Genomic DNA, 11,771 nt, shown 5'->3' with positions numbered 1-11,771 from the left:
CTTCTCATTCTTCTTCTTCCTCCGCCGGCCGTCCTTTGACAACCCGGCGGGGACTTCTCCGTCGTCCTCTTCTTCTTCTTCCGTCGCCGCCGCCTGGAAATGCCGGCGGACTTCCAGGCGGTGTCTTCTTCTTCCCTCTTAGCCCCTTCTTCTTCTGGGGCGGCCACTCCGATGAGCCCAGCCCCGTTAACTACGGTGGCGGCTTTGCCGGGGCGTTATACGGCCGCGAGGCAAGTTTGACTCGGTTGTCCGGCCGTCCGGTCTTCCATCGTCGGCCACAGCGGCGGACCTAGATATGGCCCGCTTTCTGCTTGGCCCTTCGGCCATGGTCGTCGCGGCGGAGGGCCGGCCTATCCACGACCCGCCGGAGGGTTTTGTGGGTATCCATTTGCACTCGGTTGCATTCGGCTTCCGAGTGCCCCCACACCCATTTCTTTCGCTTCTCTTCCGGCATTATAACTTGGTCCCGGGCCAGTTAGTGCCTAACTCCCACCGACTCCTGACCAGCTTCATCAATCTCTGCCATTGGTGGAAGTGCGAGCCAGATTTGGACCTATTCCGGTACCTCTTTACCGTGAACAAGGTCGGCTCTCACTCGCCCGGCTTTATCCAAGTCGCCGCCCGTCCGGGACGTCAACTTTTTGAGGGGTTGTCCGACTCGATAAAGGAGTGGAAGCCCCTTTATTTCTTCGTTCGACCTCGCTCCTCTTCCTTCACCTTTCCGACCCTTTGGCCGGCGACTTTTTCAAGCCCTGCTCTCGGCGCGCCGTCTTTACGGAGGATGCTGTCATGGGCGGCGACTTCTTGAAAGGCTTCGGGCCGTACTCCGTTAAGTACTGGTCTCGAGTCCGGGCCATGGCCAAGCATGGCCTTCTGCCGGAGGCGCCGCCACCATAGGTAGCGTCTCTTTCCTTTCCTTCTCGTCTTGCTTTTGTTTTCCCCGGGAACACTCACAAGTGAGTGTATTTCTTTTACAGGTCCGTACGACTCCGATACCTCCAGCTCCGGCGAAGCAATCGAACCGACTCCTGAGATGGCAAACAGGGCGGAAAAGATGAGGCGTCGCCTGACGCAACGTTCCACGGGTCCGGCCGCTGCGTCCTCATCTCAGCCATCGCCGGCGGTCCGGCCGACTCCTGCATCTTCCCACAACGTGGTCGACCTCACACCTTCGCCCGTGGTGTCGCCCAGTCGGCAGCCGCCTCCTCCCTCTACTGAGAGCCGAGTTCTAAGCGGCCTGCTGAGCCTACGGAGGGGCCGGCTTCAAAGAGGATCAGGCTGTGCCACGAGGTGGACGAGGACGCCCAAATCTGGATGGGCAACACCTCCGTTCGCAAGTGGTGCAAGGATGTCCTTTTGCCAAAGGATGTGGAGTCGACCCGTGCTCTTGGCGACGGGTTCATCATCGAGGCTTTGCTCCGGCAGTCGTATCACTCATTCGGCCTTTCCCTCTGTTTACTCTCTTTTCTTTTCTTTTCTGTTCGACTGACGGCTGGGTGTGCAGGACCTCGCCCTCCAGATGGAACTGGGCAATCGGTTCCAGGGCTATAGGAACGATATGCGGGCATGACCGCCAAGCAGCGCCAGACAGAGGAATCTCTTCTGGAAGAGCAGGCGAAGCAACTCAAGATGGTGGAGGTGCACAACGCCGAGCTGCTGAGGGTCACCCGTCAATGGGAGGAGGAGAAGGGCAAAGTGGCCACGATCGCCGCGACTTCCGTCGCAGATTATAAGAAGTCGGCGGCCTTCGAGGCGGATGTGCAGGCGGCGGTGGCAGCTCGAAGGAGAGAGGTGGCCAAGGAGTGGCTGGCGACCCCGGAGGGCGATGACTTCCTCCTCGACCTGGGCGAGCGAGATTACCGCCTCGGCTTCCGCGAGGCGCAGATGGAGATTCACGCCACCTTGTTGGCCCGCGATCCTTCGTTCACTCCCGAGAGCTGGGGCCTCAAGCCGGTGCTGGACGCTGATGGGCGACTGCGCCTACTGACCCGGCGACTCTTCCTGCGGCGACGCCTCCAGAGCTTCCCGAGTCCCTTCCTCAGGCGGAGGATCCTTCCTCTGCTCCCCTTGCTGGACCATCGGCGGGGGCGCAAGTTGAAGGGGTCGCCGTCGATACCCCTCCACTGTAGTCTAGGGTCTTTTTAGAATAGACCTTCTTTTGTAAGGGCTGGCCTCCTTATCGGCCGTATTTTAATAAAGAAACAGTTTTTTCATCTCCTTTCGGGCTCTTTTAATATTTCTTTTAAGGCTTCGAACTATGCTTTTCCCTCGCCGAGCTCCTCAGTCAAGGCGGCTCTTTCGCGCTTCCTCCGAGAAACGGCTAAGGGCTTGGGCTCTTGTCTCCCAGCTCTTTCTCGCCGAGTCCCTTAGTCGAGGCGACTCCTTTCAACTTTTCTTTCGGAAACGACTAAGGGTCTGGCCCTTGTTTCCTATCTTTCTCTCGCCGAGTCCCTCAGTCCGACCTCAGTCGAGGCGACTCCTTTAGGCTTTTTCTGTTCTCAGAAACGGTTTAGGGTCAGTGCCCCGTCGTTTCTATATATACTTGCCGAGTCTCTCAGTCGAGGCGACTCCTTTTGGCTTTTTCACGGAAACGTCTAAGGGTCTGGGCCCTTGTTTCCTATCTTTCTCTCGGTATCACGGAAACGTCTAAGGGTCTGGGCCCTTGTTTCCTATCTTTCTCTCGCCGAGTCCCTCAGTCGAGGCGACTCCTTTAGGCTTTTTCTGTTCTCAGAAACGGTTTAGGGTCAGTGCCCCGTCGTTTCTATATATACTTGCCGAGTCTCTCAGTCGAGGCGACTCCTTTTGGCTTTTTCACGGAAACGTCTAAGGGTCTGGGCCCTTGTTTCCTATCTTCTCTCGCCGAGTCCCTCAGTCGAGGCGACTCCTTTAGGCTTTTTCTGTTCTCAGAAACGGTTTAGGGTCAGTGCCCCGTCGTTTCTATATATACGAGTCTCTCAGTCGAGGCGACTCCTTTGGCTTTTTCCTCGTCAGGCCGAGCTCAGTTCCTTTATCAGAAACGGTTTAGGGTCAGTGCCCCGTCGTTTCTATATATACTTGCCGAGTCTCTCAGTCGAGGCGACTCCTTTTGGCTTTTTCACGGAAACGTCTAAGGGTCTGGGCCCTTGTTTCCTATCTTTCTCTCGCCGAGTCCCTCAGTCGAGGCGACTCCTTTAGCTTTTTCTGTTCTCAGAAACGGTTTAGGGTCAGTGCCCCGTCGTTTCTATATATACGAGGTTCCTTTAGGCTTTTTCTGTTCTCAGAAACGGTTTAGGGTCAGTGCCCCGTCGTTTCTATATATACTTGCCGAGTCTCTGGGACGATTGACTGCAACCCACGCACTTTTATTCAGATTTCTTGAAGTCTTTGAGTTCATACATGGCCTATCATGGGCTACTGATAAAACCTCTTCAAATGTGCTGCATTCCATATACGGTCTATAAGCTTGCCTTCCATGGTCTCTAACTTGTAAGTTCCGGCCCGAACTACGGTCGCGATGCGGTACGGTCCTTCCCACTTGACCGCGAGCTTGCCTCCTTCGGTGGGCTGGCTGGCTTGTCGATCCCGCCAGCACTAGATCGCAACCTGGAAGGTTCGCCGGGCGAGTTCTGCGGTCGCGGTATCTTTTCACTGCCTGCTGGTACTCAACCATTCGCGCACTCGCGGCTTCCCTTCTTTCTTCTAGAAAATTTTTCTCAATCTGCAGGTTCTCCTCATTTGCTGCGTCCGAGTAGGTGCGAACCGATGGGTGGTTTCGACCACTTCGACGGGAATCTTGGCCTCAAAGCCGTATGCGAGCGAGAACGGACTCTCTCCCGTCGCTCGCCGCTGGGTAGTGCGATAGGCCCAAAGGACTCGATCAAGCTCGTCCGCCAGTTTCCTTCGGACGTTCTTCGGTTTCTTCCGGACCCCATCGACCAGGGTTCGGTTCACATTCTCCACCTGTCCATTTGCCTGGGGGGTAGGCCACCGATACCTTGGTATGCTTGATACCGTGTCGGCGGCAGAATTCGGCGAACGCCTGGCAATCAAACTGTCTGCCCGTTATCGCTGACGATGTGCTCGGGCAAACCGTAGCGACAGATCACCTTTTTCCACAGAAAACGTCGACACTGTACTCGGTGATGGTAGCCAGGGGTTCCGCCTCGACCCACTTGGTGAAGTAATCGATGGCCACGACACAAAACTTCAATCCTCCGGGGCGACGGGTAATGGTCCCAACAGGTCTATTCCCATTTGGCGAAGGGAATGGCCGTGGTGACCGGTGTATAGAAGGTGGCTGGCCGAGTGTCTTTCCTGGCGAATGCCTGACAAACGCCACATTTGGACATCCGTTCAACGCAATCTCGCATCATGGTCCGGCCAGTAATACCCTTGAAACGACCAATTTTCGGGCCGAGCGTGTGAGCACCCTGGTGCGCAGCGCAAATGCCTCTGTGGGTTTCATCCATTACCTTCTCGGCCTCAGGCTTAAGTAGGCATTTCAACAAGGGCCCTCCGAACGACTGTTTATATAGGTCTCCGTCTACGATCCGAAAAGAGGGAGCTTTCCGCCGAACCCTTGCGGCGACTGATGGGTCAGCTGGCAACTCGCCTGTTTTCCTTGAATCGCCGGATGTCATCTATCCAGAACATCTCCGGGTTTTTCTCTCGATTCCACCCTTCGATGCTTACTTGCTGGACATCTAGCGGCGCCTCTTCGACGCTCGGCCGACTTAGCTCCTCCTTCTGGCAAATCTTTATTAAGCGGTCCGGCACCCCTTCCAGGGCGATTTTTGACAAGATGTCGGCCTCTACGTTGTCCGCCCGGGATATGTATTCTATTTCATAAGCTTCGAATCCCTTCACATCTTGTTGGCACATTCTTTGTACAACGCCATCCTCGCGTTCTTAGCTTCGCACGTACCCGAGATTTGCCGACTACTAGCCGGGAGTCGGTTTTGACTCGTAGCCGTTCGATTCCTAGACCCTTGGCGAGTCGGAGGCCATTCAATACTGCTTCGTACTCGCCTCGTTATTTGATGCAGGGAACAGGTATCTTAGGGCGTAATACAGCCGAAATCCCTCCGGAGTGATGAGCACAACGCCGCCTCCGCAGTGCTGTCGACTTGATGCTCCGTCCGCATGCATCTCCCACCACTCGCCCGGGGTGCCCTCCGAGGCACGTTCCTTCTCCTCCTCGCTCGCCGTACACTCGACCAGGAAGTCGGCCAAAGCTTGGCCTTTTACGGAGGGCCTGGGTTGGTACTCGATCCCGTATTGAGTTAGCTCGACGGCCCACTTCACTAGCCGGCCGGAAGACAAGGGGTTCCGTAATACATTCCCGAGTGGTTGATCCGTCAGGACCCGGACGATATGGGCTTGGAAATAGGGCGCCAACTTGCGAACGGTGACCACCAGGGCATATACGATCTTTTCCAGGGCAGTGTACCGTGTCTCGGCAGCTTTCAGTGAGCGGCTTACATAGTAAACCGGGTGCTGGACTCGGTCCTCCTCTCGAACCAACACCGAACTTACCGCTTTGGCCGAGGCGGCGAGGTACAACAGTAAGGGCTCGCCCTCCTGGGGGGTAGACAGTACTGGGGGAGTCGACAGATATCGTTTTAATTCCTCGAACGACTGTTGGCATTCGGCGGTCCAAGCGAATCCCTCTTTCTTCTTCATGGCTTCGAAGAAAGGCACAGTCTTATCCGCCGATTTGCTCAGAAAACGGCTGAGGGCGGCCAGTCGTCCGGTCAAGCGTTGTAGGTCCTTGATAGTGGTAGGAGGCTGCATGTCGAGGATGGCTCGTACTTTCTCTGGGTTAGGCTCAATGCCTCGTTTGGTGACCATGTAGCCCAAGAATTTACCGCCTGGACGGCGAACGCACACTTCTTGGGGTTCAGTCGGAGGTTATATTTTATCATTACTTTAAAGCAGTCGGCTAAATCCTCCGCGTGCTTGTCCTCCTCTTGACTCTTGACGAGCATGTCGTCGACGTACGCGGCCATTGACTTTCCTAGCAGGTGGTGGAATAGCCGGGCGACCATTCGGGTGTACGTAGCCCCGGCATTTTTGAGTCCGAATGGCATGACCCGATAGCAATACACTCCGTCCGGAGTTAGGAAGGCGGTTTTCTCCTCGTCTGCCGGGTGCATGAATATCTGATGGTACCCTCTGAAGGCATCCATAAAACTGAGCAACGCTGACCCGGCCGTCTCGTCGACTAGCTGGTCGATTCGGGCAGAGGGAACGGATCCTTTGGGCACGCCTTGTTAAGATCTGTGTAGTCCACACACATTCGCCACGTCGGGGGCTTGGGCACAAGGACCACGTTAGCCAACCATTCCGGGTACTTGACCTCACGGACGTGTCCGGCTGCTAACAGCGTGCTGACTTCTTTCTTCACAAACTCCCGCCGATCGTTTGCCAAATATCGCTTCTTTTGCACGACCGGCCGGTGCTCCGGGTCTACGGCGAGTCGATGCGATATGACCGATCGATCTACGCCGGGCATATCTTCTGGGCCCCAGGCGAAGACCAGCCGGTGCTCTTGGAGTACTCTCGTGATTTCCCCCTTTAACTTCTCCGAAAGGCCGACTCCGATTCTCACTCGCCTGCTTGGCTGCGCTGGGTCCACTTCAACTTCCTCTAGCTCGACGGCCGGCTCCGGGCGTGGTATCACTGCTTTCTTAGGGGGCCTCTCGGTGATCTCATGGACCTGCATCCCACGCTTGCCTATACCTCTACACGCCTGCAGATAACAGTCGCGGGCGACCTTGCGGTCACAACGCGCCGTTCCTATTCCGTTCGGCGTGCGGAATTTCAGGCACAAATGTTCGATCGAGATCAGAGCCCAAGATCTTCCAAACCCGGGCGGCCGAGTATGGCGTTGTGTGAGCAGGCTAGATCGACCACGATGAACTTCATGCTCAACTGTTGCACGTTCGGATAACTGCCGATTTCCACAGGAAGAGTGATGGACCCTTCCGCCTCCACCGAGTCCCCGGTGAAACCGGCGAGAGGGGTATTCACGGGCCTGAGCTGTTCTCGGGTCAACCCCATCTTGGTAAAGGTCTCCAGGTACAGTACGTTGACGCTGCTCCCGGTGTCGACCAGGATTCGGCGGACGACCACACCGTTGATGTCCATGGCGATGACCAACGCGTCTCGATGCGGGGTTTCCCCGGCAGGCAGGTCTTTATCGGTGAACGTGATGGGCTCCCGACATGTCTTTTTGGAGCTCTCTTCTCGACCATAGACTGTTCCGACGTATAGCTGCCGAGCCCAGGCTTTTCGGGTGTTCGCGGAATCGCCGCCTTCCGGCCCGCCGACTATCATGTTAATGACCGGTTTCTGGCGCCATTGGGCTTCGTCTTCTTCGGAAGCCGGCTGCTTGCCTTGACTGTTTTCCGAGCTGGCGACGGGTCCTCACCCCCTCGACCGGTCGACCTTCGCTTCCATTGGTTAGGGGGCGGTGTCCCTTGCTGGATGATCCCCTCCATAATCTTCTTTAGATAGTAACATTCTTCTGTGCTGTGAGTATAAGATTTGTGATAGCGACAATATTTAGAAGTCTTACCCGTATCCTCGTCCGCTGCTCGGTCGTCCATCGGCGGAGGCGGAGGCGGGGCGACCGCCTGTACTTCGCGGACTGGTTGCTCTGGAACCGGCCGATAGGTGCGAACGACGGGTCGGTCATACGGTCGCCTGACCTCGGGTCGCCGAGCGGCATCCGAACGCCTTTCTCTCGTTTCCACCCGCGTCCTTTTTCCGTTGGCGGACCCACCGACCTCACGCTGCCGTTTATGCTTCATGGCCTGCTCTGTGTTGGCCCTCTTATTGGCCATCTGGACAGCCTCCGCGTATGTCGCCGGGCGATTGTCCCTTAGATCTCGATACAGCTGTCCGGATCGCAAAGATTCAATGAAGAAGGTGAGCGCCGTTTGGTCCTCCACCTCTTCTATCGACTGGATCTCCTTCTGCCAGCGAGCAAGATAGGCTTTCAAGGATTCGCCTTCATCCTGATGGATGTCGCCTAAGTGCGTCAGATCCTTCTGTGGCTTGATGTTAGCGGCATAGTGGCTCATGAAGCGGTCTGCCAGTTCTTCAAAGCTGTGGATCGACCCTGGGGGCTGACTTACAAGCCATCTTTGGGCGGGCCCCTTCAGCGTAGGTAAGAAGGCACGGCACATGACCGGATCTCGCACTCCTAGGACTTGCATCTTAGCTTGGTAACTTAATAGATGTTCTCGCGGGTCGCCTGATCCGTCGAATGTGGCTTGCTCCGGGAACTTAAAGTCGCCCGGTATCTTGAAGGCCATGACCTCGTCCGAGAAGGGCAGGGCGGTTAGCAACGTATGCCCCGGGGATTTGGCTTTTCCCTCCATCCGTTCTCTTAGATTTCGTACCTCTTGTACTAGGTTGGCCACTTCGGCCCTTTCCCGGGTGCGATTTCCCGTGGATTCCGTGCTTTCGCCGACTTCAGACTCAGCCGGTTGGGCAGGGTTGCGAGGGGGTTGCTCCACGCGGCGAGTCTCGGTCCTGGCCCTTTTTGTTCGGCTCTTATCTCGTGCAGCTTGTCGGTCGCGGACGACTAATGGGGCACGACTGGGCTCCCTCCAGCCTAATCGCTCTCTTGCCGACCGACGCCCGACGCTGGGTCCTAGCCGGGAATGAACGGATTGCACCGGCTGGCTTTCAGCCCGTCGGCTCAATTGCCGGTTGTCTGGCCTCTGAGGCGGTCGCAGCTCGCGTTGCTGCTGGCGGGTGATGGGCTGCTCTCTCACTCCTAGACTTGCTTCCGCACAGGCGCGCCCGATTGCGCGCAACTGCTCCGGGGTGAGCAGCACTTGAGGTGCTTGCGGGTTTCTCTGCGGCGTCGGCGGCGGTGTCGTCTCGTTTTCTTGGCTTCGGGCATTTCTTCTATTCAGCTGGTTTCTCAAGTCGGCCTCCCGTCCGTTATCTTGACGGCTCGACTGTTCCTCGCTTCCTGCCATATCTGGAGTTTGCCTGATTCAACTATTGTCCCTCGGACTCGCCTCACTCAAGAGGACACGTGACTCTTCGTTTCGATCCCCACGGACGGCGCCAGTGATGGTTTTTGGGTTTTCGGGCCCAAGGAGGTCCAACACAACCTATAGCTGGTGGATACACCTTTCATAAAAGGGTTTGAGTTTTTAGTAGTAAAATATGATGCTTAATAGTACTTTGTCTATTCCCTCTCCGGATTCTGGAATCTGTCCCATACAATGGTGGAGGAGCCCTTTTTATAGTGGCTCCTCCTCTACCGTCTTAAAGGCTCATGATGGCCGACTTAAAGGGTACATTCAATGCGCCGAGCCGTTGGGCGACATTACAGACTCTGCCAACGGCTCTCTTTGGCTAATAACTAGCGGACCGAGCCCGGCCTTTAATGCCTCAACGGCTCCTTGTCTTAACTGTGCTGAAGGCTCCCTCAACGGCTCTCCGGACCGAGTCCTCTCCTAGGTCGGGCCTGGGCCGACTCCTCGTCCCCGCCTGGTATTGGGCCGTCCTTCCGGTCTCTGAACTGGGCCTCCCTCTTTGGACCTGGGCCGAGTCCTGGACTCGGCCCATGCATTCTCTCTGGGCCTCTTTTCTTGGGCCGGGGTTCTCACCCCATCATATATATATATATATATATATATATATATATATATATATATATATATATATATATATATATATATATATTAAATACGGGGCCCCCAAAAATTAGGGACCCTGTGCGGTCGCACATGTTAGACATGCTCAGAACCGGCCCTGCTACACTACACCAAATCAGGCGTTTAGCGGCGGTTTTTTTTTTGAGTTTAGCGGCGGTTCCAAACCGCCACTAGTGTGTTTAGCGGCGGTTATTCAACCGTGTCTAAATAGAGTGTCGCGAAGCATTTAGCGGCGGTTTTCTACAACCGCGGGAATTCATGAAAAACTTATTTAGCGGCGGTTTACAACCGCCGCTAATATTTATTTAATATTTACGGTTTTAAATGCATTTAGCGGCGATTTTCAAACCGCCGCTAATTTTTCTTTAAAATTTACTTTAAATTTTAGCGGCGGTTTTTAAACCGCCGCAAATGTGTATTTAATATTTTTTGGTAAATGTTAGCGGCGGTTTTAAAACCGCCGCTAATGTTTATTTATTTATTTATTTATTTTTGTATTTTCTCATCTAATAGGGATTGCTACTAAAATTTATAATTGTCATTAAATTACTTTTTTTGTTGTAAACATCTACTTTCATATGTGCATTGCAAACACAAATAAATACACATTTAATTTAGATGAAAATCAAATGTAATTTGTATTGCCAAATGCTAATGTTTAACAATATTCAAAGAAGTTTACATATTAAAAGAAAATCAATTCAACATCCAAGCTCATTGGTGGCAATTTTATCATCAAAAGAGAGCTCATTCATCTCCACTGTAGTGATGGGTTCCTCATGTGGCTCTTCCTTGACACCTCTTTGCTCCAGCTCTTTCTTTATCCTTCTAATTTTCATATCCTTCTCTTCCAACTTCTCTTGCAACATAAAGACCTGCAACCATATTTAAACGAATTTGTAAATTTGTAAATTTCTTATGTAGCAATGCTTTAGAACTCAGCCACATTCTTGAAATATCAGGGAAAATGAATCAGAAGACAAATCCAATGTTTCATGTCAAGCTAGATAATGGCATGACTCAAGTTCTTTCACTAATTTGTGGATTGTAAAGAGAAAGGATTAGTTTATGATGTTGACTCACTGCCCTGTATAACAGTCTGATATACTCACCAAGTGATTACTAAGCTAAAGTCACCGCAAAAAATGGGCAAATTATATGATGATGTAGGCAGACACATACATACATCTTAATATGAATTTGATTGGATCGACCATAATGTCATGGCTGGTTCCAGGCTGAACTGAATAAACTGCTCAACCATGAAACAACACATTTCGTCGATCATATCTCCAAAAAAGATAGACGATGAATATATTACAAAAAAAAAAAAAAAAAAAAAAAAAAAAAAAAAAAAACTACCTTCACTATGTTGTCATTCTTGGCCGCAGCAAGCAACCTGAGCTCTTCTACTATATTTCCAGAGATAAATGCGAGAGTCCTCCCCAACAGATAATACATGTTTTCTAGTTGAGGTATAAATGCAGCTGACATCTGATTTCCAAATTTTGACAGACCTGTTCAATTCGAGGGAAAAAAGTTTGATGTTATTGAAAGCAGAACATTTATGTGCATTTGATGACGTAACAGATAGTTTCTTACCTCTGTATTTACAGACAACCTCGTGCCCATCGAGAATACGGATCTTAGAATCCCCAGATGTAATCATGACTCTGAGAATCATTCAACAAAAACTGCAAGGAAATGGTGGTCTGCTGTTATGACTATAGAATTTGCAGGTTATGAAATGAAGTTAGAAAGTGGAACAAGGCATTGGAGTAAAACCTGAATGCCAGTTATCATGTTGCTGTTTGATCTTTTTCTACCACCAATGTGTATCTCGGCATCTAAGGAAAGCTCGATTCCTGTATAAAGAACATAGAGGTTCAGAAACAAAACGTCAAAAAGGAACAGAAAACAAGACAACCTTGAATGAAAATTGCATATCCTGTTCATAAAATCTGCAAATACCAGATATAGAACCAACTATAAAACCCTGTATCATGAAGAAACACACATACATAATCAGTTTACAACCACCATGCACGGCTGCACTAGACTAATCGAAGTATGTAATTTGATGCATACCTTGCCATTTGGAAGAAAGTA

The 11,771-nt window shown here is 52.4% G+C and overlaps 1 protein-coding gene across 1 annotated transcript; it reads right to left on the bottom strand.

The window, feature by feature from the left end:
• Window positions 1-10,311: 10,311 nt before the first annotated feature.
• Window positions 10,312-11,728, bottom strand: LOC109147638. The gene is made up of 4 exons (XM_019295243.1): window positions 11,448-11,728; window positions 11,265-11,356; window positions 11,025-11,179; window positions 10,312-10,537 (listed from the first exon to the last, which is right to left on the bottom strand). The coding sequence occupies exons 2-4, from the start codon at window positions 11,344-11,346 to the stop codon at window positions 10,364-10,366; spliced, it is 411 nt and encodes a 136-aa protein (XP_019150788.1). The 5' UTR covers window positions 11,347-11,356; window positions 11,448-11,728; the 3' UTR covers window positions 10,312-10,363.
• Between the last annotated feature and the right edge of the window lie 43 nt (window positions 11,729-11,771).

This window comes from Ipomoea nil, unplaced genomic scaffold (assembly GCF_001879475.1).
Source record: "Ipomoea nil cultivar Tokyo-kokei standard unplaced genomic scaffold, Asagao_1.1 scaffold2030, whole genome shotgun sequence".
Lineage (NCBI taxonomy): Eukaryota > Viridiplantae > Streptophyta > Magnoliopsida > Solanales > Convolvulaceae > Ipomoea > Ipomoea nil.
The sequence above is the reverse complement of the archived record's forward strand: the minus strand, read 5'-3'. Positions and strand labels throughout refer to the sequence as shown.

Coding starts and splice junctions, on each gene's coding strand:
- LOC109147638 (XM_019295243.1), bottom strand. CDS start 11,346: ATGATTCTCAGAGTCATGATTACATCTGGGGATTCTAAGATCCGTATT. Junction 11,180..11,264: donor GGTTGTCTGTAAATACAGAG/GTAAGAAACTAT, acceptor CGAATTGAACAG/GTCTGTCAAAATTTGGAAAT. Junction 10,538..11,024: donor AGAATGACAACATAGTGAAG/GTAGTTTTTTTT, acceptor ATATGGTTGCAG/GTCTTTATGTTGCAAGAGAA.